Here is a 26291-nt window from a genome sequence, read left to right as displayed (position 1 = left end):
AGGTCATTAGAACATGACCCATCGGTCTGTTACAATAGATAAAGGAAAGTATTTATCCTAAGAAGAAGAAGGAGTCCTCAATAAGGAGTTGCTTTGTACTCAAAAGTTACGGTTGGAAAATTCAACATAGTACGAAGAACAGGTGCAGGATTGAGCATCAATGTTATTACTTAGGATGGAGAGGTAACGTATGGAGTCAATATACGAGTCCTATTTCTTTGATGATTCCGGGACGTAATCATCCTAAGGGGGAGATAATTGTAACGCCCATAGATCAGGGCTACTCAATTTAGAGACAATGAGTGTCAAAAATGACTTTTTGATGGAATATTATTTTGAAGGAATAATCTTAACTAAGTTGTAGTATATGTTACAAGGATTCTGTACATATAAAGAACGCCGAAATCCGAGCTATAACGAATAAGTTATGACCTGTCGAAGTTTCGCGACAGAACCGGCACGACACAACGCGACGTAAATAGTGAATTTACGATAGAGCAAGATTTGGCCTTAGCGATCTAAACAAAAGTCGTAGAATATGTTAAACCGAGAGCGTACATAAAAAGAATGTCCAAATCTAACTTCGTATGAGGAAGTTATGATTTTTCTAAGTTTCGACTTAGCGGTATGCACTCCGAATACTCAATTTGAGATCGAGCGGTTTTTAGCCGAAACAATCTAAACAAGAATCGAAGATCTTGTTGATAGTAGTGCAACGATAAAACGACAGATGAAAACGGACGTCAGATGAAGAAGTTATGAATTTATAACGGAGTTTTCCTATCCCGGCTTACTAAAATAAATAATAAAAATAAAGTCAAAATTAGTCGACAGAGTCTAAACAAAAGTTGTAGAGCGTAGTCTCCCCTACGCGTGGATATAAAGAACGTCAAAAACGGAGTTCGTATGAGGAAGATATGAATTTTTGAAGTTTATTAAATAATTAAAGTATTAAATTATAAATTCCGATATCATCCAAAAAGGGGGGGGGGGGGGGAGTCACCGGCCTTATCCACATTACGCCCAACGTAATTCGGGGTTTCAGCCCCTATAAATAGATGTCGAGTGCAGCCGAGTTCTATTGCTCATTTCTTTCTTTCTCTCGCGTTTTTGCCTCGTTTTTCGTGCAAGAAATACCCCGAAGCCCCGATATCAACCCCGAGACCCGAAGCAAGTCCCAAACCCGAAGATCCCGAGAAAAATAGTTTTCGAGCCGAAGCTCTGCCCGCGAGAAGCCCGGTTTTGGAGAAAACATCTCGGTTTCGTCGCAAAAGATTATTTTAAGCGTCGTAGCGCTGTCCGATCATCTTCTAATCAAGTGAGAGTATAGTCACTTTCTTTTAACGCATAAGTATGAAGTATTTGCTATGAAATACGTGTTATGTGTTTATATATTGTGGTTTATTTGAGATGTTGGTGGAGTGGATGAACTATATAGGTTTTAATGAGTTAAACTGTATATCTATTTTGTAACTACAAATATGTTGGGTAGGACATGGGTAGTTTTAGATCCGTGAGTATGGATCAGATCAAGAGGTTAGTTTTAGATCCGGGATTACGGATCAGGTAAAGAGATAAAACTTGTTATTAGTCCGGGAGTATGGATTAAGACTAAGTTAATTGTCACTAGTCCGGGAGTATAGATTGGACACAGTTATTGATCCGGGAGTATGGATCAGATCACGATTAAGGTATAGTTAATTGTCCCTATTCCGGGAGTATGAATTGGGTACAATTATTGATCCGGGAGTATGGATCAGATCAGGAGGTTAGTTTTAGATCCGTGAGTATGGATTAGGTAGTTTTAGATCTGTGAGTATGGATCAGGTAGTTTTAGATCTGTGAGTATGGATCAGGTGAAAATGTTAGTTTTAGATCTGTGAGTATGGATAGGGTGAAGAGGATAGTTTTAGATCCGTGAGTAGGGATCAGGTAAAGATGAAAATTTTAGATACGAGAGTTTAGATCGTGTCATTGTGAGGATCGATGGGGTGGGATAAAAGTTACTTGTATATAGTGAAATTGTATATGTTTGTGAGTTCTAATATATATATATATATATATATATATATATATATATATATATATATATATATATATATATATATATATATATATATATATATATATATATATATATATATATATATATATATATATATATATATATATATATATATATGATATAACATTGTGGGTTGAAAACCCTATATGCTCACCATGCTCCCAAGCCTGACCCACTCAGTTTTCTTTGTATTACAGGTAATGGCACAAGAGTATAAGTTGGTGGATTTGACGAGAGATTTTGGATAATAGACTAGTAGTTGTAAATAACTGCTGTAAGGTCAAATTTTTCTGTTTATACTTTTGGTCTGTATTGAACATGACATCCCGAGATTTTGTTATATAATGAAAATACGTTTGTTTAAAGAAATGCTTTGATAAATTTTTATCATATTTTGTTTTGGGAACAAATTCCGCAACTATTTTCTTTAAAAAATTACTTTGATTTTAAAAACAAAGCATAAACAAATCGGTATTTTCTGGCCGTGAAATTGGGGATGTCACATTATGGATTTATTAATTCTGTTTGAATTAAACATCTCAATTAATTTAATAAAGTCCATAAGGTGTAATTGAACTATTCAAAGTAACTAGGTTATTAAAAATTCAAAATTAAAACATTTTAATTAATTTTTAATTTATGACCCAAAAGTTACACCTTTTTAATTACAAGAGTTTCTTAATTTGAGAGTTTTCAAATACTAAAACTTGAGGGCAACTATGAGTTAATATGAGTTAATATGACTTTTATAAAAACTTTTCATGTTCCATAACTTGAGGACAAGTTATGGAGGACTTTAAAAACATTTAAGATCAAATTTTCCAAGCAAAATTATTATATAATTTTCATGATCTAAATTAACTCATATAAGGCAAGAGAATTCATATAAACAATTTACAAGAAATTAGCATATCATACAAACTAATACAAATCTTGAAATTTTGACAATTATCTTTTGATTGGTTGAGCATGATCACTACCATATCAGAAAAACAAATTTTATGATGCAAAACAGTTTGTGGTAGTGATCCTAATTCAATCCAGGCCAAAAATCCTGAAAAACTGTTGTCTGATCATCCAACTCGTCGAGCCCAACTATGGACTCTTCGAGTCCAAGCATGGACTCGTCGAGTATATGCTGACAGAACAATTTTTCAGCTTTGAAAAAAATAAGCAAGCATCAAATATAATAGAAAACAATCCTTGGATTTGATACTACTGTTGGGTTTTTGTATACTACAACATCCTATGGTGCACATACAACCCTAAATGCTTTGGATCTATGTTTTCTCTAATTATGCATGCAATATTGTTTCCAAAGCATTAAGCCTACAACTAACATACAATTGACATAAACAACATAAAAATGAGTTATAGAATTACCTCTTGTTGTAGCTTGTAGTTTTGGCCTTTAAGAACTTAGCACCTCAAATGTGATGCCTCAAATGGTTCACAAACACCATGACCAAATGGAGGACTTTTGAGAGAGAGATTCTATGTACTCAAAATCGATTATGGGAACTCCAAGAACACATGTTCACCGAATTTTAGGCTAAAGGGGGTGTCATATATATAGTGTAGGAATCCAAGGGTCATGGGTAAACCCTAATCCGTACACTTGGTTATGATCCATATTTCGTGTGGGCTAACTCTTCATGGATACTTACATAAACTTAGCATATCATGGATCAATAGCCCAAACAATATATATCACTGATTTACATAATCAGTCCCCGTTAATTTAATTAGTCTCTTTTGATCACTAAATTAATTCCAAATTAATCCTTGATTAATACTAATTAAATAACATGATTTCACATTAATATATTATACTTGTAATATATTAATAAACCACAAATAACCTCTTCTCAAAAGTTCATCCTATCAAATTGCTCTGGTGAAGGCAACCCAAATGGACCATACTACTCTCAGGTCAAGTACATACAAATTATAGTTATGAGCTTAGACACCTAATCCAATAATAACATGTATGGTTATTTTAGGAACCACTCTCTTGTTCGGGCTCCGAATAACTGTACACACTACATCTCCCTGTAAAACAAGGCTAAGTCAAAGGTCCACGTTCTCGATCCTAAGCCAACAATCAAACAAGAACAAGACAAGGGATCGAGCCCATGTCCATGACTCAACCCTTTTATTATAGATTTCTTTTTCAAAAATGTTTTGTGAAAATTATCCGATCCTAGTTTGAGTTTGGATTCACACAAGTGTTCCTCCAAATTCCTCAAACCAGGACTTCTATATCAACTTGTAACGTTCCATTTTCACAACAAAAATTTTTCATTTTATTAAGGTAAAATTCCACATTATATAATCTGTGTTAAGAAAACCATTTGTTCCAAATTGTATTTGTTAATATCAGAGTAATATAATATCGCGAAATCTTCATTGCTGCTGATGAATGTATACAGTCACGCCTTCGCCTTCCCACGGTAATCGATGATACCTAAAAACAATAACAATTGGGTAAACATAAAGCTTAGTGAGTTTCCCCAAAATACCGCACACAACAGAACATATACAATCATGCATACTCTGTCCACAATCATCGGACCGGATTACCCCTTAGCCCACAACATAAGTCTGGATTGCCCCTCCGGCCCATAACTTATGTATGGATTGCTCCCGAGCCCACATCACAAGTCTGGATTGCTCCCGAGCCTACAACTTATGTTTGGATTGCTCCCAGGTTTGTTGGATATCACACATAACAGTATTGCCTCAACCCAACGGCTCTTCCTAAGCCTACATGCCTACGACTCACAACCGATCCGCACCTAGTCTCTTGGCCTACAACACATGACAAGACCGCCTCAATCTCAATCGTTACAATATGTCGACATATAAACAAACAAGAGATCAAGTATGCACATAAATACAGGCAACTAACAATCATACAACTCACTACTTCCTACTAGATCCTCCACAACACACTGCTCTACTACCGACAACTATCCATGGAATGCATAACTATAAGGAAACAATGTGAGATAGCCACCCGAACAGATGATCCTACTCTAAAACCACAACCAAACAAGTAACATGTAAGAAAGCCTAGATCAAGAGTTCTCAGGCTATCCTACATGGCTACATACAACCCCTATAACATTCCACTAGGTGATAACCAGCCTATTGGTACTCTAATCAACATACCACTACCGATGCATCCTAACACACGAAGATATATATATATATATATATATATATATATATATATATATATATATATATATATATATATATATATATATAACAACCCACTACATCACAACAACATCCTATACACAAGGACACATAACCAAATCTCCAAGGAATGCATAGCCATATCTATCCAGATGTGAGACAGACACCCAAACAAATGATCATAGTCTAGAGCCACAACCAAATAAAGAACAAGCAAGAAATCCTAGATCAAGAGTTCTCAGTCTATCCTACGTGGCTAAATGTAGCCCCTAGGGTATCCCTCTACTAAATGATAACCAAAACTAGTGGGTCGACATTGGTGCCTTCGACCCACGGGTACAGTGAGGAAAACTCAACTGAAACGAAGAACTCAAAAACACTGTGACACACTTCCCTTTCTGCATTGCTTGCTCCTACGAGCCCTCTAGCAACAAAACATGAACGAATCTTAATCAACAACCCAAATCCTTCAAGTTTGACCCAAAGTCAAAATGGTCAAAAAGTCAATGGTCAACGAAAGTTAACTGTCAACTACCCCTCACAATGTGACCATCTAAATATCTAATGCTCACATCGTCAGCTACTAAAGGACAAAAATAATTGAGACCCCTTGATCCTCATGACGTAACAGACATATCCTCACGTCGTGAGATCTATCTGAATGACATTTTTGATGTATAAGCTCCTTATTCCATTAAGCTACTAATCCATCTTCTCTAAAAGGCTTATTAACGCCCGAAAGACCATAAAACCAATGCTTTAAGGTCTTGCATGTCCAATGCAAGACTTGAGCTTAGATTAGGGCATTCATGAAGAAAAAAAGGTCAAAACTCAAGTATGAGCTCAAACATCACCAAAACTTCAGATCCATCACATATAATCACCAAGGGACTCGAATGACCCATAAAGTTGCTAACTTTATGGAGTCCCCACACTCTAACTCTTATAATCATGGATAATTATGCATACAACCTTAGATCTAGCAACAATGAATCCTAAAGCTTGAATCTTGGTTACCCACAAATGGTCCAAAGAGGTTGCTAGAAGATGCAAATGAAGCTTCCAACCTGGATCTATGCTCCAGTGGTGATCTCTTCTTCTTCAAGCCACCAAAACACCACCAAAAGCTCAAGAATCACAAGGAGAAGCTAGGATTAGGGTTTTTATGTGCTCGAGGATGAAGGAGGCTGCAAATGAACCCTAAAATGAGGTTTGCGAGGTTTAAATATGAAGGAAACCCTAAAAGACCATGGGCTTGGGCTGCAGCGCATCCCATGTCGTGAGCTCAGTTAAATCAACATTTTTCATTTAATCACTTGTCACGTCGTGACTTCTCTATGGTCACGTCCTGACGCCTGGTTCCACCCAAAAACCATGCATTTGACTTCTTGAAGCCCTAAATCGATCCGTTCCGGAAACTAGGTGTTACATTTATTATGATATTAATGATATTTGTTGTGATATTAGTCACATATATATATTTTTTAAAAAAATTTAACGAATTAACAATTTATGGTCACAGATTAATCTCCGTCTAACTGATTAATCCCTTAACTTCAGTCCACTGACTAGCTAACGTTGAACGTTTTTTTACAACCTTGGTATTTATAGTCGTTGGTGGATGTCTATATGAAAGTTGTGTCTGACTCACCTTTTGTCAGTGTAGTAAGGTAAGATGGTCGTCTTTTGGGTATTCAGGGGAGGGGACATCATGCCTCCTCATTTTATTTGGGCGTTTGTCAGTGTAGTAAGGTAAGATGATCGTCTTTTAGGTATTCAGGGGGGGGGGGGGACATCACGCCTCCTCATTTTATTTGGTGCAGTTCAGGTCCCGAGGAGCTTCCTACATTATCTGTTATGTATTGAGAATATGAGTTATCGATTTAATCCAAACAATGCTCGGGACTATTCCACCGCTCTTATACGATGCTATGATTAATAAGGAATACAAAAATACTGTTATTATGTAATGATAGTTTCTATCAATCACAAAAATATAAATACTTCGCTATTATAGATTGTATATTTTATCACATCATATTCGCATCATATGTAAGATGAATATTGTTTTCTACCTTGTAAAATTGCTTGTTACAAAATTAGAAAATTGAAAACAAAAGTAAAAACGGACGAAAAGGGAGTTTAGTTGTGATCAACTCGGTCAAAACTCAACAAGAACGACAGCTATTACGTTCGCTTCTTTCAGCCGGTCTGGAACATTCGCAGACCACCGCACACGGCACACGCAGCTGAAATTTCTTCGTCGCCGGTATAACTCATCAGCCACAACCATCGTAGGAGGCGCCACCACTGTCTCAATATCACATCCTGTAGCAATTCATATTTATGCACCTCCGAAAAGTAAGTTCGTCGTTATCGGTAATCTCCAACGATTGCAATCTCTACTACAATTGTCCCCCAATTTTGAAAATAAAATCGGATTTTAAATCTCTGTAAATGTAAATTTATCAGACACTGTAGAGGGATCTGATGAACTTTAATTTTGCCGGATTCAAGAGAAAATACAGACGATTATCTTTCTTTCGTGATCCAGTTTATCGGGTACGCTAGAGATCTCTAGAATTTTCCTTTTTTTTAAGACATTAGTTTTTCGAAGGCAGCGTCTCTATCCGTTCACAAAAGCTCTGCGTTCGAACCTTGCTTCCATCTCTCTCGGCGAAACTTGTTCCTCTCACCTCGAGATCCATCAACGATTTTTGCTTCATACTCACCGTCTTTGGCGATTACTGCTTCTACGCAGACCAATTTCTGGTTCACGACAGGCGATTTTGGCATACACTCTGATTAAGGTTAGTAAAACTCATCGATTAAGCTCCATTCTTTATTTACTCGTGGATTTTGGCATCCAAATAAGAATTTTGTTTTTTTAGAATCGATTGCACTTGAATTTTCGTCTGTGTTGTACCCAAACAGTGAATCAATTCTCTTTCTCTACATATCCATTCTCTGCTGCAATTCCATTTCCCTTGTACAAAATGTGCCCTAAATTCACACAGACATGCTGAAGTGATCCATGTCTTTATCATTACAGGCAAGATGATGGTCGAAGATCTAGGAATCGAAGCTAAGGAATCTGCAGTTCGGGAGGTTGCAAAGCTCTTGCCACTTCCTGAACTTCTGCTGTCCATTTCTTCAATCAAGGCAGATTACATTGCACGCCAACAGGTTCATTTGAATGCTTTCTTCTGTAAATTTCCAATATTTATACTCATCACTTGAAGAAAGAAAGTGCATCAAACTCACCTTTTATTTTTTACTTTCAGTCAAATACAAATGTAATTTTACTGGTTGCTAAAGATTTATGCTTCAGCAAATTAGTCTTATGTTCAATTGTTATTGTGTATACTATCTCTCACATACTTTTTTCTTTTCCTTTCATTTATTTCAGGCTACTGATGCACAACTTAGCACTATGGTTGCTGAACAGGTTGAACAAGCACAAGCTGGATTAAAAGCACTTGCTTCATCTGAGAAGAATGTAAATCAACTCCGCCAAAATTTTGTTAATATTGAGAGGTACACTTAACATTTGATTCCACATGAAGTCACTTTTATAAAATTTGTATAAAATTTGGCTTCAAGACTGATTACAATTTATATTGTTTTACTTTTTCAGGCTATGTCAAGAATGCCAAACATTAATTGAGAATCATGATCAGATTAAGCTTCTTAGCAATGCACGAAATAACCTAAACACAACATTGAAGGTAAGCATCCATCCAAAACAGCTCATCATTTTGTTTCTCTTATTCTTTCTTTTCCTTTTCTTATAAATCAATAAAATTTACAATTAGGATGTAGAGGGGATGATGTCAATTTCTTCAGAAGCTGCAGCAGCACATGATTCTTTAAGTGATGATAAGGAGCTCATCAACACATATGAGGTAACACAAGGGCATAATGGTAAACAAAGTATCCAAAATTATGAATCTTGATTGTTCAAATGTGAATCTTTACAGAGATTAACATCTCTTGATGGAAAGAGGAGATTCGCATTAGCTGCTGCATCAACTCATGAAGAGGAAGTTGGAAGACTAAGGTCAGGATCAACCGATCAAAAGTTCAAAATCAAACTCCTTAATTTATAAATAGTTTTTAGGGTTTAACATTTTCTTGATATGAAAATTCAGAGAATATTTTGAAGAAGTTGATAGAACTTGGGAGACATTTGAGCAGACTTTATGGTCACATATTTCTAACTTTTTCCAACTTGCTAAAGAAAGCCCACAAACACTTGTACGTGCTTTGAGGTAAGTTTATAACTTTATATCAATCAACTTCTTTAAAAACTTTCATATTAACTTTTTTATAAATATAAACTTTTAGGGTTGTTGAAATGCAAGAGATTCTTGATGAACAAGTGGCTGAAGAAGCAGCTGAGGCTGAAGGAGGTGGTGCAATGGCATCTGTAGCAAATCCTCGTAGAGCTGGAAAGTATGTAATTAACTTTTACAATTTACACATTTTTAACCTAATCTTCAATTAGGGTTATAATTTAATCACAAAAATATGCAGAAAATCTACAGATGCATTAGCATCTTCTAGAAACCTTGCAGCTCAAAAGGCAAAACAGGGGAAATGTTACAAGGATAAATGTTATGAGCATATCACAAAAGCTGTTGAAACAAGATTCAGTAAACTTTTATCAGAAGTACTTGATCAAATACTCTCTTAATTCTATAAAATTACATTATTGCTAATTATCAATTTGATTTCAGTATATATATATTTTTGAAACAGCTTGTCTTTGAAAACCTGAAAGGTGCCATAGAAGAGGCAAAAAAGGTATGCACATTTTATTTTTACATTATTTTAATTAAATATGTGGATTACAAATTTACAATTAACAATTTACAACATTACTTTCAGATTGGGGAAGAGCTTGGAGATATATATGATCATGTGGCTCCTTGTTTTCCTCCAAGGTTTTTTATTCAAATTTTAGATTCATTATTTTTTTTTTATCTATTTTATAATTTAAAGTATTATTCTTGCAGATATGAAATATTCCAGCTGATGGTGAATTTATACACAGAGAGGTTTATTCAGTGGCTAAGACTACTGAGTGATCGTGCTAATGAGATTACAAATATTGAAATCTTAAAGGTGTTTTTTTTATTCTTTCTTATGAATTTAGGTTTTGAAATATTTAAATATTCATTTTATTTAATAATAATAAAAAAATAGGTAACTGGATGGGTGGTTGAGTATCAAGATAATTTAGTTGCACTTGGAGTTGATGAGACATTAGCTCAAGTTTGTTCAGAGAGTGGTGCAATGGATCCACTTATGGATTCATATGTTGAGAGAATGCAAGCAACCACAAGGGTAAAGTTGGAAATTTTAAATCTTTTTTTATTTAATTTGATATTCCTGATACTTTTTTTTTTAATTGTTTGGTTTATAGAAATGGTATTTGAATATTCTTGAAGCTGATAAAGTCCAGCCTCCAAAATCAACAGATGAGGGAAAACTTTATACTCCAGCTGCTGTTGATTTATTTAGAATTCTTGGAGAACAAGTGCAAATTGTTAGAGAAAATAGTACAGAAATTATGTTATACAGAATCTCTTTGTCCATCATTCAGGTACCCAAAAAAAAAACATTTTAGAAGTAAAAGTTGATATTTTTTTTATTTTATTTTATTATGTTAGATTGATTGAAAACTGAATTTTAAATTTTAGGTGATGATTGATTTTCAAGCAGCTGAAAAAAAGAGATTGGAAGAACCTGCTTCTGAAATTGGTCTAGAACCAATATGTGCCATGGTTTGCAATTTTCTACTTTCCAACTTATTTAAACTTTTTTAATTTTTAATTTTTAATTTTTAATTTTTTTTTTTAATTTTCATGATATGACAGATTAACAACAATTTGAGATGCTATGATCTTGCTATGGAGCTAGCTTCTAGCACTATTGAAGCCCTAACAGAAAATTATGCAGAACAGGTTATTCCTTTTTATATAAAGATAAAGATTACAAAATCATTATTTTTATTTTGTATTTAAAATTTAAATCTTTTACAACAGATTAATTTTGAGGACACCTGTAAGGGGTTTCTGGAGGTTGCAAAGGTATGTCGTTGTGGTTTAATCATATGTGGAAAAGTCTTGTATGTTGACTTTCTTTGACCAATTCAGGAAGCTGTACACCAAACAGTCAATGTCATATTTGATGATCCAGGAGTTCAAGAACTACTAGTCAAACTTTACCATAAAGGTAAGTCAAATTTTAAAATTTTTTTTTTCAAAAATGACCAAAATACCCTCCTGTAACCATATCCAAATCTTGTCATCTACAGAATGGAGTGAAGGACAGGTTACTGAATACCTAGTCGCAACATTTGGTGATTATTTTACGGATGTGAAAATGTAAGTTTTCAATTCTACTTTGAACATAATTTCTTACTTTTTTTAATTTATAAGTTTAAATAAAAATTATCAGGTATATTGAAGAAAGATCATTTAGACGATTTGTTGAGTCTTGCCTTGAACAAACAGTCATTGTTTATGTTGACCATATGCTGTCTCAGGTTTTTTTTTTAATAAAAATTAATCATCCAATTTTTTTTTTATAAAAATTAAGATGTGAAATTAACGTTTATAAATTCATTGTTGATTAGAAAAATTACATAAAGGAGGAAACAATCGAACGCATGAGGCTTGATGAAGAGGTTTTGATGGACTTCTTCAGGGAATACATTAGTGTTAATGTAAGTCACTTTATATATAAAATTTTATATAATCAATCTTCATTTTATTGATTTTTTTTTTTAAATTTGCAGAAAGTTGAAAACAGACTAAGAATACTAATTGACTTGAGAGAACTTGCTTCAGCTGAAAGCCCAGATACCTTCACTCTTGTTTATACACATATTCTTGAACATCAACCTGATTGCCCGGTAGTTTTATTATTTATTATTTATTATTTATTTTGTAATTTTACTTTTGCTAATTTATCCTTGTTTGTGATTTTAGCCTGAAGTTGTTGAGAAAATTGTTAGTCTCCGAGAAGGAATACCAAGGAAGGATGCCAAGGAGGTAATTTATTTTATTTTATTTTTTATTTTGGGTAAAGAAAAGTAAAACTAAGTAGATTGTTGATATTATTATGGGGAAAATCAGGTTGTACAAGAATGCAAGGAAATATATGAGAATTCTCTGATTGATGGAAATCCACCAAGGTCAGGATTTGTGTTCTCCAAATTAAAGTCCCTCAAAGCATCAGGGATTGGTAATATTTTCCGTAAGTTGCATTAAACATTAAACATTATTGTTATTGTTATTTGTGATGTAAGTATTTTTGGTGAGATGTAGTAGAGAATCCAAATGAAGAGATTTTTGAAGTGACATAATAAGTACATGATTTGGATGTTTATTTGTGAGATATGATTTTTTTTTTCTTTTTAATGTTTGAACTTTAGTTTTAAAATCATTTTTCGTGGTTAACTTTAGTTCAAATGGCAAGTTATTGTGGTTCATGTTCAAATGAAGTGCCCTGTTTTGATGGAAATCATTTTCTTCATCACAAAAGAATGTTTATGACCTTTTGAGCGAAGACATTTACTTTAAAACATGAGAGAAATCAATTACTTTAAAAAATCATTTGACCCCATGTATGCAATGTTTAGACATTTTAAAATTTGTTTGCATGCAATCATATTTAATGTATGCACGACGAATTACCCCTTTTTTCATTATGAATCATTTATTCGCAAGCATAAGAGGCACCCATTTTTTTCATTATGGATTCATTCATTCACAAAAATTTCACAAGGTGCGTTTACATATCATCATACAAAAATATCTATTTCAAGAAAATCTCATCCAACGAAAATAATATAACTTTGTGTCATGTACCAAAAATAGGAAAAATCCACATGAAAACTAGTCTCAAGTCCACTTTAGTTGCAATCCAATCTTGTCTCATACATATTCAATATTGAACAAACGCATTTATCGTTAACAAAACCCGTTCACATTTCTGTCTAGGTATTCATTACTTAAACTGTCCATTTCATAATTCTTTAATTACCATTTTATATTAACTTTCCGTATCTAGGCAACTTACTTTGAAAATCAATGTAACTTTATCTAGGTGCCTTTCACATAGTTTCATTTCATTACATTACTAAACTAATTACAACATAAAGGTTTCCTCGCACGGAAGTACTACATATCATATAAGTCTCATATTTCATAAATAACAATTTTAGCAATTTGCTTAAACTTCATTACCATGTAATAAATTTGTTTATCTAGTCATTCTAACATTATTTCAAACTATTTCATTAGTTAAGCATGTCTCGTAAAACCTTTAACCTATTTTTTAGGGGTGACACTTGATGACACGACACGAAACGACATTGGGACGAAACAGAAATGTGAATTCATGTTTGTGTCGTGTCAAATGTAAAAAAACACGATGTCGTGTCGTGTTGTGTTCGTGTTCAAAATTCAACTTGAAATTAACACGATTTAGCAATTTTTTTGTTGTGTTTTTCGTGTTTGTCGTGTTATGTATGATTAAATATTAATTACATAAAATAAATGTTATATTATGTTATCTTTTCATGTTGTGTCTTGTTTTCCGTTTTTTAATTGGTTCGTTTTCGTGTTAGTTAAAAAAACACAATATTTTGTCGTGTTCGTGTTACATAAAATAGTATTGTATCGTGTCATGTCAGACAAAAACACGATACGATGACCCGATTTGACACCCCTACTATTTTTTGGTATTTTTTCCAAAATTTGAGTAACTAGTCATCTTTTCCAAAAAAATGTCATTTTATACTCTTTTGTGATTTAACAATCGTTATTTCAATACTAGAACATCCCATTAGTGCTTAGACGTGGAATATAAATCACAATACATCATTTAAACCAACTTATTTTTTTGACACTTTTCTATTTAGGCATTCTATGTTGCGTAAGGTAAATTCTTGCGAATTAGGATGTATTTCTTGAAACTTTCTTCTTATAAAATATTTATAATTATAAGTCTATACTAATATTTAGATTTCAAAACTTCCCTCATTTTCACGTTGTATGCTATTTTGGCAAATTATTTCAATGAATTTCCTAAAAATAGAAAACTTTGTCAAACTTATCATTTTCTATATAATTGGATAGATTTCCAACAATATATAAATACCATGCCAATATTATTTCATATTCATATGCATATGTGTCAAAAATATCAATTTTCATTTTAATGACAATGTTTTTGATCGTTTACAATTAAGCAATTTAACTATTTTTTACCAAGATTTTGATATTTCTTTCTTTATTACATAATGATATAACAATGAGACATATTACTCATGTTTTTGCCCTTTTTCTATACTTTCATTTACCCGTTCAAAATAACATTCTATTTCCCAAGTTACTAAATTTCAATCATTCTTCATCGAACCTTTCAATTATCTACTTCTACTTACATTCTACATATTATTGGCCATTTTCCAAGTTCATTTTCAATCGTATTCAACATTCAAGAATTCTTACTTTTTACATCACTTCTAAGTTCTAATATGGAATTTTATTTATGCTATTGAGTTACAACTTTTCTTGCTTAGCTAGGGCGACATGAATTCATAAAGGGTCTTTATATAGGATCAAGTAGACGTATAAACTATGAATAAGGTCAAGCCTGGAAATTGGTGAATCTCACTCATAACGCATCTATATGTAGGAGTGCAACATGATCAACTAATCCATTGTCATCCAATCTAGAACTATATAACCCCCATCTCTCCCCTCTTTCTAGTCTATGCCTTCTCTCTCCCTAGCCTGCATCTCAACTATCAGACATGATAAGGGTTTTTAAGGGCGTGTTTGAGATTGTTTCTCAAATTGCTTATATAGCTTTTTGGAAAAACCAGGAATTTCTGGTTTTCTGGAAAAGCCATTTTTTTGGGATTGTTTCTCAAATTGCTTCTCTAGCTTTTTGGAAAAACTAGGAATTTCTGGTTTTTTGGAAAAACCATTTTTTGCCTATCTATAAAGTTAATGTTTGTCAAACATCTTTTTAACTTATTGGTTTTTTGAAAAATCAATAAGCTAATAAATCATTTTAAAAAGCACTCCCAAACACCCACTAAATACTTAAGGTACACTCGAAAGAATCACCGACACAAAATGGATATATGATATATTAAAGATTCTAGAACCACGGACCACAAAGTGAATATGTATTCACACTTGTAGTGCTACTATATTTTGCAAAATCCTCCCAACATAAAGTTATAGCAAGATCTACGATATTATATGATTTAGTCTACACATATTCAAAGCATACCGATTGGTCATGCCAATGTTGAAGCATGTGGGATTAGAAAATGGGTCTAACTTCATTTTGGAATGTTTCATACCTAGTGATCACCACTAGGTTATCTTGATGGTGGGGGTTCTATACATAAAGACATGATGTTTAATGGAAACTGATATTATTCTTGTTAGAGGAATTTTTTTTTGTACATATAAGATAAGATAACTACAATACAATTAAAATTCTATTTTTCAATAAACAAAAAACCATAATTGCAACATATATTAATGGAATGTAGAATGAGAGTGATTGAACTAGTTGGTTTGACCAGAACCTCCAGAGCTAATTGGACCTCTTGACGGAGGACGTCCTGCTGCTAATCCCTGGCCAAAATGTCAAAATAAACACCATAAATTTCGAAATTCACATAAATATGATTGTTTTGGGGCAATAGTATAAATAATTACATCGAAATGAATAATTATGTGTATGAATTATCGTAAACATTCAAAATTTTGGTAAGTGATTAACGGTGTCTTTTGTGAAGACTAATGGTGATATGATTGATTTTTATAACATCTCCAAGAAAAAAAAATTTATTACAAAATTTGCAACTATTTCAAAAAGTTTTCCATAGCTTTTTTCAATTAGAGAGAAGTTTTTTAAGGATTCATTTCAACCACTTAATAATTCCAACAAATTATTCATCTTATATCTTTTGTACCTTTTACACATACATTTAATAAAATTTCATTTTACACCTTAGATGTCTTTAGATTTCAAGATTAATTATTAAATGATTAGTTAATCCATAAATTAAATATCCAAAATAAAATGAATATATTTATATAAAAATTTATGTCATTAAAAGGTAAATGTCAAATCTTTTCAAAATGTCACATATTAAACAACATGCAGTCGCATAATATTTTTAGTGTCAACCATTTTATTCATAAATATGATATACATTTAAAATTGTTGATTTGTATGAAAGAGTTTTATAAAACATTAAGATATATAAATATAAAATAGTGAAATTTAAAAAAAAACGATTTTTGAAAAAATTAACCATTAGAGAATATTTGTGTAGAAATGTTCAACAAACAAAAGTAGTTGTGACCTTTTAAAGGTTTAAATGACATAAAATATAAAGAGTAAATTACACGAATGGTCCTTATGGTTTGGGGTAATTTACACGTTTGGTCCATAACTTATTTTTTTTAACTCGGAAGGTCCCTATTGTTGTTTTTGTTATGCGCTTGGTCCCCGTCTTACCTAAAAAGACTATTATTTAACTAGAGAAAAATAATGGGTTATGTAAGGTAAGGTGAGGGGGGTGGGGTTGGAGGTGTGTTTATTTAAATAAATTAAAAAATCAAGGGCAAAAATAGTCTTTTTAGGTAAGACAGGGACCAAACATGTAACAAAAACAAACTGTAGGGACCTTCCGAGTTAAAAAATAAGTTAGGGACTAAACACACAAATTATTCTAAACCATAGGGATCATTCGAGTAATTTACTCAAATATAAACTATAAAAGCTAAAAGCTCCTAAAACTATTAAAATCTACTTTAAAGAGCTTTTGAGTTATGAAAACTTTGTTTAAAATAGAAACTTTAAGTTTGTCCTCATGAACCAAAAAGAAAAACTCTTTAATTCAAGTTTTTTCTTAAAAATTAAAAGCAAAAAATTTATAAAATATCTTAAAAACTTGTTGCCGAATCTTAAGAGCATCTTCAACCCCACTATAAATTCTATTTTATACTCTAAAAATAAAGTGTAAAATTAGTTGTGAGATTATATAGTTTACACTCTAAACTTAGAGTCTCATTATATTTCTTTATTTGTAGAGTGTAAAATAAAACAAGGTTGAAACATTTATTTGATTTGACACTCTATAAATAGAATGTACACTCTATAAATAGAATGTAATAACGAAAATAAAATGGAGATGGAGATGCTTTAAGACTTTAAAATACTGACCATAGAATATATCTTTAGAATATTTCCAACATATGTCCATTTTTGGTCTTAACATAAATTTTGGTGTAAAATGGTGTAAACCATCTCCAATCAAAGTCCAATTTTTCTTTAAATAAAAATAGTGTTGTGGATAGTAATACTCCAAATTTGAAATGTTACAATTCATTCCCTCACTTGTAATATTTTAGCATTCCAAGTTCAAATTAATAATAATAATAATAATAATAATAATAATAATAATAATAATAGAAAAAAAAATGTAAAGTTTGTGCATATGCACATGTACACCTTGTCTTTTTTGGGTTTTTTTCGCTTTAATTATATATTTCATAAATAAACGTTATTATTATTATTATTATTATTATTATTATTATTATTATTATATAAACATTATTTTTTTTCTTTCTTCAATGAAAACATTGAAGAAAAAGATAAGAATTTACAGTACTTTAATCACAAACAAACATGATTTTTGCTTTAATTTCTTTGCATATTGATTAAGACAAATTTGTCTGCTAGTTGTGAAAAGGATTCCGCTAGTTGTGAAAAGCTAAAATATGAATAATGATATTAGATTTGACAGTTAATATTATTGATACGCATTATATCTCCCATGGCCTCCATTGGGCTGAACCCGATTAACCCATGGAAGATCCATATTATCACAAGAAGCAAAAATATACTTAGAAGTAAAATGCAAAAGTAGTAAGATGAATGATGTTCAAGTTATGAAAGAAAATTAATTATTACCAAAATCATTCGATTTTGAGGTAATTTGTAATAGCCAGCAAGTGGATCACACTGTAGTTCAAAATATATACCAAAAAATCCCAAAAAAAAGATGAAGAACTTCAAAGCTTCAAAAAAAAAAAAAAAACAAAAAAAACCCCGATAAATCGAACACCAACAATAGGTTTTGCAAAGTGAGGAGTTATCTTCTTGAATAACGTTCACTGTTTTTTATTAGATGACATGTTTCGACTTCAATGTCATCATAAATATTACTTTCAGTTTTAAATTTTAAGAAACATTAGCCAATGATCACATCAATATTACAAATGAAAATGGTATTAAAGCTATAATAAGTACTAAAGAAGTAATTATTATATAATGAATGCAATAAAGTCATCACTGAAAGTTGACTTACGGTTGTAGAAGCAGGTTCATCGACAGGATCTATACTCGATGAATCATCAGAAATGGGTGTTGTGAGTGGATCATCCATCTCTCCTCCACCATCACCACCGGCCCCACCACCTTCTTCTTTGCTACCACCACCACCACCACCGCTGCCGACGCTTCTTTCTAACCCCAAACACCTCAAAAATCCGTTTAAAACTTGTTGTAAATACCTACAAGGGTTACCATATCCACTATCATATACAGATTCAACTCTTTCCTCTTCCATTACTTTATATCTATGATCAATATATATAAGATTTGAACTTATGATCTTATACACACAGATAAAAGAAATGCTCTTGTTTCTTAAAGACTACCATGTAACTATGGTCTTGAAATGAAGAAGGAAGGGAAGTGAAAGTTTGGTTGGATTTGTGCATAATATTTATTGCAAAAACTGTTATACATTTAAAGCACCATGAGGGAGAGTATTTAATGCATGGGTTGGTGGGGTTTGTGTCTTGGGAAATAACTCTACACACTACAAGATTTAGTAGGACAAACACGTAATTCAATTTCTCGATTAAGGGGATGTTGTAATTTTATAGGTTTCATGTCACAATTTGAGAAAATATAATCGATTTAGTAAAATAAAACAGTTTAATTAAAACGTAAAAATGATAGATCACTATAACCTTATTTCCGGTTTAATATGAATAACATGGTTTTTTATATCTAAGTTTCTGAAATGACTTTTTATTTGTCTATAGATGTGTATAATATGTTAAAACAGAAAATTAGAATTCATTTTAAGGAAAAAGATATTGTTTAAGCATATAGATAAATGATCATTTCTATTCTAATACATCATATATTCATTTTATGAGGGTAAAAGTGGTAAAAATGATCGCAGCGGTAATTTATTTAAAATTAGTAACTTTTATTGACAAGATAGAAAGAAAAGGGTATTTTGGGGAATACATAAAGTGCAAGAGCAAGAGAAAGAAGACAGATGTTGTAATACCTACTCTAGTCTCCAGGTGGAGGGTGTCAGGAGAAGGAACATTTTATTTCTTCTTCTTGGCCGTTCTCACCGTGCTCTTTTGCCTTTTGGTCCACACACTTTGACCATCTGTAAAAATAATAATCAAAAGGTATCAATTTGTTCATGTAATAAACTATTAATGTTAGTCTTTTAAATTTTAAGTGGGGATGGGTAAATAGTTATTGGAAAGGTTTGAGATTTTTTCTAAAATATTTCATGGGTTTTAGTAGTTATGTGGTATTACTTTAATACCCGTCCATTACTCATTCTTATTTACCCGATATTATGTGTGATATTAGAAATAAAATATGTAATTACTATCTACATACTCAAAAAAAAAAAAAAAATTGATGGTATTGTTTTTATCATTATGTTATGATATGATATAGATTAGTTTCTTATGACAATCATATAATTTAAAATATATACGATGAATATTTTATTTAGACAAAACTGCAAATTTGGTCATTGTGGTTTGCAAAAATCTTTGGATGGGGTCTAAAAAGTTTCCAGCTTGCACAGAAAGTCCAAAATCAAGTTTTTTCTAGGTTTTTGGTCCAAAAAATTTAAAATTACCTATTTACACTTTAATTTCAGTTTTGTATTTTCTTTTCTTATTTATTTTAATACTTAATGAAATAAAAATAAAAAACAAAAATGATAGACCTCCACTCCACCCCTACCGATACCCCCTATATCTCTCTCTCTCTCTCTCTCTCTCTCTCTCTCTCTCTCTTATCTGATAATAAAAAAGAAAAAGAAAGAAGCAGCAGCAGCAAACAGCCAAAGTTGTTGTTTCCACCCTAACTAGCAGACCACCATGGCATCCCCCCTCTTCCTATGAATAACGAACGATCCACCCTGATTGTTTCCTTCCATTCGTTCTTCCCTTATTTCAATCATGCTCCTTTAATTCCAAATCAAATAAAGACGGGAACAAGAGATGCTTTCTCCCTCTTTGCAATTGACCAACATCTTCAACTTCTCCCTTCGTTTTCTTCTTGATTTCTGTCACGCTTCTCTGGAGATGGAGCAGCATCCAGTGAGACAACGAGGCTCAAAAACCCTTTTCCATTCATCAGGTTGTTACAAAACGAAAAAAGAAGAATAAGAAGAAAACATGTGAATAACGATCAGACCACACTCCTTTTTCCGTTGACTAAATCAGCCAAGCACCCACTATTTTCATCGATCAACCCTCCACCCAAACCTTTCCTCTCTCGTAAAATAGTTGTTGCTTCCCCCTTCCTTTCCTTTCCCCGTCATGTGCTTCTGGACAACAGAAAGAAGAGGCAACACAGCTACCATCGCAAGCCATCCACCACCACTCGCTGCCACCACATGCTGCTGTTATTGTTATTCCAACCATCACCAATTCTTTCTTCTCCATTGTCGGTGCCACCTTCGACCAGCACCACCGAGAGAACCACTGGAGGTCTTGACAAAAGATCAGCAGCCACCAGATCCAATTCGTGTTTGCCTCCACGAGAAGCCCTAATCCACTTAAGTTTGAGCCATTAAAGACATCTAGCCCCTCCATTTGCACACACACACACAGAGAGAGAGAGAGAGAGAAAGAGAAAGATAGGGTGAGCCAACTTAATTCCTTTTTTGCATTAATATTTAAAAATATAAATATAAAAATCCAAAAAAAAAAAATTAAAGGGCAAAATAGTCAATTCAAGTGCTCCATGGACCAAAAATACAAAAATTTGTTAAGTTTAGGACAAAAACCCAGAAAAACCTTAATTTTGGACCTTCTGTGCAAGCCGAAAACTTTTTGGACCCCATCCAAAGATTTTTGCAAACCACAAGGACCAAATTTGCAGTTTTGTCTTTTATTTATGTAATATTTGTTAGATATTAACCTTGTTGATTTTGTTATAAGGTGGAATATATGAAAAAACTTAATTTATTTGTTGGATGAGATTATGATTAGGTTTTAGTTGATGAAAATTTCAATAGGTGATTTTGAACCATTAAGATTATATCTAGGATACCTGATACTCGTGGGTATTGATGTGTTTTCTAGCAATCTATATATACTAGTCTGGCAGCGAAAACACTATAAAAACCTTATGTGTACATGCACACTAATCAATCTAGGTTTGTTTTTTTATAACAGTTTACTTTGAAAAACAATAAATTTACTAACCTCTCGATCTTCTTGTTGATTCCTTGATTGAGATCATGTAACAACCACATTTGCTTGGATGAGAGGACCTAATAGTATGAATCATTCTTTTGCTTCACACCCATGACACCAAGAGAGAACACAGGAAAAACCTTAGGAGAGAAAGAGTATTTCAATATTTCTATAACCCTTGGAGAAGGGTTATAAATTTCATAAATATCAAGGGAAGACAGGGAGTGGACAGTTTTAAGAGAGCCAAACAGAACCATTAGGTTTAATCTCTATTATCATAAGTTGCTGCTTAATCCTCAAGCAATTCAAAAACCTAAGGAAAATCGTTATCCTTATTTAAAATCGTCTGTGTCAACTCCTTAAGGGATTCTAGAACATTTCAATTAATTAATAACAAATTACTATTCAATCCTTTTAATTAATTAAAACTATTTAATTAATTCTAAAATAATCTTCAATTTATTTATTAAATCATAATAAATTAATAAACTTATTTCTCTTAATCTAGCTCAAATGGGTCATGAGGGCAACCCAAAAGGACCCTACTATTATTAGAAATATTAGCAATAATTAATGACCTTGGACATTCCTTCCAACAGTCTCTCACTTGGACAAGTCATTAACTATATGAGGTCTAATACTTCTCTAATAATCAACAAAGAGTATGTCATCCAATGCAACTGCTAAACTTTGATCTAATCAAGATTCACCCTTTAGATAAGTGATTAGTTATTCCTTTGTTCTAGATATTTGTATGAACATGAGACACAAATAAGGGTCAATATTAGTTTTCAATATTATGTTTCCCGATAAATATTTGTGACGAATATATCAGACTACTAAATAAAACACATTGATTTTAGTCAAGGCTCGGCTAAGCATTTCAGATGTCAGCACTAAATCATTGAGGGACCTATAGATATTGTTTCTCCTGTTAAGGCGGAAGGTACAAATAAACTTTGACTACATATTATTTGTCTACTCACCATATCATACATGGACATATCCTTTATTACTACCAGATACAGATAACGTTAGAGTAGACCAATGCATAACAGATATGTAGATAAGAACCCCATATGTATGTTATTTTGAAGAATATGAAATATTATCATCTTAGAATTACATGTGACTTGATCCATGAAGTAATATCTAAGTGTGGGTTGTTCTAATACTTAAATTTGTATTAAGTACTCATGAGTATTAGCGCAATCTCTATGTTATATCCAATATCTACGAACAATCCACAAACACTCATGATAGTCTGAAATCACTACTTACTTCCAAGAGTATGACCGGCTATGGAAGTTTGAATAAATTAATGCTTGGAAAGTGTGGCATCCCTAATTTTACGACCCAAAAAGACCTTTATTTTATGCTGATTTAAAACACAATATTTCTTTTATTTGTGCGGAACTTGTCCCAAAACATTATTTTAATGTGTGATATTATCAATATTAAAGAATTTCCTAAGAAATGGTTTTCATTAATATATAAAAAACTGGGATATCATAAGTAATACTAGAAACATAAACATAAACACATGCACCACAAACCTTATAACAACTTATTGTACTAATGACCTAAACTCCTCGAATCTCTCAGCTGATTTAAACATCACTATCCATGGTGAGTACTTACGGTTTTCAAACCACACTATTATAATTATATTATTATAATATATATATATATATATATATATATACACACACACACACACACACACCAAACAAATTAATCCCGATTACTCATACTCGTTATTCTCACTCTTCGATCCTAAAATGATGATCTCAATGGACCTATCCGAAAGGATCACTATAAGTAATGAGTAAACAATACAACTTTGGGAATTCCGTAACAATATAGGTCAATAAGTAACCCATAAGGGGGATAAAGTACTCGAATGAACACACAATCCATACTCTCGGATAACTTGATTCATTAAGACCTACAAATTACGAGTCTGCTAGTGTTCCACTGAACTGTTTAGAAGAGTCTGTGGTCATCATCAATTATGCTAGATGACTGCTCTTAGTAGTATGATAATACAAAGTTAGGTGGTGGTGGTGAGAGGGTTTTGGGTCTGAACTGTGATGAAAAAAAGATGGTGAGGTTAGTCTAGTAATTTGGAAGATAGATGGCGATGGGGAAGAACAGTTGTATTTCACTGGAAGTTGATGGCGTTGGGAGACACTCGGAAGGGTCAGAGAAGCAACAGACGGAGGAAAATGAATGGAACAGTTATCGTAACTAACCCCACACACTTTTAATATATAATAATAATAATAATAATAATAATAATAATAAGAATAATAATAATAATAATAATAATAAATAAAAATTATAACAACACTAAATGTATATAAATTTATATATGTATGTATATATGAGTATGAGACATATGTCATAATCAATTATATGTGGTGAATTGATTTTCATAAATATATATTAAATATATGTAAAATTTTAATTTAAAAGACCAATGTTTAACAAATTAATAATTTTACATTTCCTAACGTATTATTCTAATTTTATATATACGTATATAGCATGAATAAAACCAATAAAATTTCTCAACAATTCATACACAAATACATAATTAAACCAATACATTATACAAAAGACATAAATGATTGAACTAATACACTACACAAAACACTACTTGCAAATTTAAAACAAATACATTCCTTAAAGTAAAAAAAACAAATGCATTTCTTAAAGAATTGACAACCAATTACTTCCACCTCTTAACTAGCCTAAGTTTACCAACAAAGCCCAACCCAATTGGGAAAGTTGGGAAAGAGGTGTAGGGTATATAACCATTGAGGGGTAGGTGGGGAGTTCGACTCCCATTAGAATCCCATTAAAAAAGGATGAAGGTTTGCCCTCTAAAGGAGCTCGAACCCGGACTTCCATTGTAAAAAGCGGGAAGGCTTCTGCATGGTTTTCACCGTTTTAAAATAAATAAATAAATAAATAAATAATAATAATAATAATAATAATAATATTATTATTATTATTATTATTATTATTATTATTATTATTATTATTATTATTATTATTATTATTAACACAAAACTGCAAAAATGGTCCCTGTGGTACGCATTTTTTTGGGGGTTTTAGTCAAAACCCGACTTTTTTGGATTCGTGGTTCTTTTGGCCATGTTTGTACGTGAATTTAGTCCATCTTAAAATTAAAATGACTATAACGCCCTTCTGATATATTTTTTTTTATTGTTCTTTCTATTTAACTTAAATGAAAAAGAAAACAATTAATTAATTTGGGCCCACATCTCTCTCTCTAATAAACCAATACAATCGAAACGAGAAGGGGGTCTCTTCCTCTTCGTCTTCATCTGGTGGAAGGAGCAGTGGGAATACGATGGACGAAAGCTGAGAAGAACAAGCTACAATCGACAAGTATCGATTGTGGTTACATGGATCACGAATAGGGGAGGAGGAAGGGTGTCAGCACTGCAGGGCCTCTCCGATGACCTACTTCGTCTTCTGGTCCAATCAGCTGCAACATGGGAAGGAAAAGAGGATTGATCGGGAATCAAACCAATAACGATTACTGGTGGTCCTGAGCAGTTCAATCGAGCAATAATCGAGACTTGTGGTGGTTGTATTTGATCTGTCAGTCAAACGAAAGGGAATGGGTCTTCGATTCCCATCTGATCGGAGACGAAAAGGGATCGAAAGAAATGACGGTCTTCTTTCTTTCTTCTTTTCCTGATTTGCTATGAAGCACGAAGGAAGAGTCAATTTTTCCGGCGGTTCAAGTCTTCAATCGGGGTTGTGAAGGGTAGCAACAGTCGGAGAAGGTGCTTATGGTGGTGTTTTCGGCAGAAGGAGAAAGGGAAGGGGATATGGAGGTGGCGGTAGTGGGGTACCGGGAAAACATCACCGGTGATTCTAGTTCTTTGATAGGGGAAGGAGACGAACGGGATGATAGTCATTAAGAGGGTTGTGAAGGGGTATTGGGACAGTACAACAACAATTTCGGGGTTGTTTGACAACGGGTACTCGGTGGAAATAGCCAGAGAAGGTTGGGACTACTACTACCAACAAAGAATCACCAGTCCTTTCCTTCTTCTTCACTGGTTTTACAATGAGTGGGTGTTTTGGGCGATGGATCATCAGGAAGAAGATGAGAGAGAGACCCATTTTTATATTTAATAATAATAATAATTTTAAAAAGTGAAAGAAAAATGAAAACTAAATTCATTAAGGGTATAATAGTCTTTTTAGTTTGGACAGCGACCAAAATTGCATGTAAACCAGTCCAAAAGTACCACCAATCCAAAAATGTCGAGGTTTGGACTAGAACCCCAAAAAAAATGCATACCATAGGGACCATTTTGCAATTTTGTCTAATAATAATAACTAGCCTAAGTTTACATACAAGGAACTCGGACAATCCTACACCATATACA

The 26291-nt window shown here is 32.7% G+C and overlaps 2 protein-coding genes across 2 annotated transcripts; one reads left to right on the top strand and one right to left on the bottom strand.

Annotated features, from left to right (window-relative positions):
- Nucleotides 1–7379: 7379 nt before the first annotated feature.
- Nucleotides 7380–12667, top strand: LOC111914813 (exocyst complex component SEC6). The gene is made up of 25 exons (XM_023910518.3): nucleotides 7380–7630; nucleotides 7742–8079; nucleotides 8322–8455; nucleotides 8679–8806; nucleotides 8907–8997; nucleotides 9085–9174; nucleotides 9250–9329; nucleotides 9421–9540; nucleotides 9617–9724; nucleotides 9806–9941; nucleotides 10031–10075; nucleotides 10160–10215; nucleotides 10288–10396; nucleotides 10478–10618; nucleotides 10698–10877; nucleotides 10975–11058; nucleotides 11152–11238; nucleotides 11320–11364; nucleotides 11431–11509; nucleotides 11592–11661; nucleotides 11735–11822; nucleotides 11913–12002; nucleotides 12075–12191; nucleotides 12268–12330; nucleotides 12415–12667. Exons 3-25 carry the CDS (start codon nucleotides 8327–8329, stop codon nucleotides 12547–12549), a joined length of 2271 nt encoding a protein of 756 aa, XP_023766286.1. The 5' UTR covers nucleotides 7380–7630; nucleotides 7742–8079; nucleotides 8322–8326; the 3' UTR covers nucleotides 12550–12667.
- Nucleotides 12668–15715: 3048 nt separating this feature from the next.
- On the bottom strand, nucleotides 15716–19127 carry LOC111914812 (uncharacterized). The gene is made up of 2 exons (XM_023910517.3): nucleotides 18690–19127; nucleotides 15716–15942 (listed from the first exon to the last, which is right to left on the bottom strand). The coding sequence occupies exons 1-2, from the start codon at nucleotides 18948–18950 to the stop codon at nucleotides 15874–15876; spliced, it is 330 nt and encodes a 109-aa protein (XP_023766285.1). The 5' UTR covers nucleotides 18951–19127; the 3' UTR covers nucleotides 15716–15873.
- Between the last annotated feature and the right edge of the window lie 7164 nt (nucleotides 19128–26291).

This window comes from Lactuca sativa, chromosome 6 (assembly GCF_002870075.4).
Source record: "Lactuca sativa cultivar Salinas chromosome 6, Lsat_Salinas_v11, whole genome shotgun sequence".
Taxonomy (NCBI): Eukaryota; Viridiplantae; Streptophyta; class Magnoliopsida; order Asterales; family Asteraceae; genus Lactuca; species Lactuca sativa.
This window is presented reverse-complemented; position numbering and strand designations above follow the sequence as displayed.

Bases quoted from the DNA above. Each gene is read 5' to 3' on its own strand.
- LOC111914813 (XM_023910518.3), top strand. From the start codon at position 8,327: ATGATGGTCGAAGATCTAGGAATCGAAGCTAAGGAATCTGCAGTTCGG. The intron at 8,456-8,678 runs GTTCATTTGAAT...CATTTATTTCAG, and splicing joins ATTACATTGCACGCCAACAG to GCTACTGATGCACAACTTAG. The intron at 9,541-9,616 runs GTAAGTTTATAA...ATAAACTTTTAG, and splicing joins ACACTTGTACGTGCTTTGAG to GGTTGTTGAAATGCAAGAGA.
- LOC111914812 (XM_023910517.3), bottom strand. From the start codon at position 18,950: ATGGAAGAGGAAAGAGTTGAATCTGTATATGATAGTGGATATGGTAAC. The intron at 15,943-18,689 runs GTAAGTCAACTT...CATTTTGGCCAG, and splicing joins ATGAACCTGCTTCTACAACC to GGATTAGCAGCAGGACGTCC.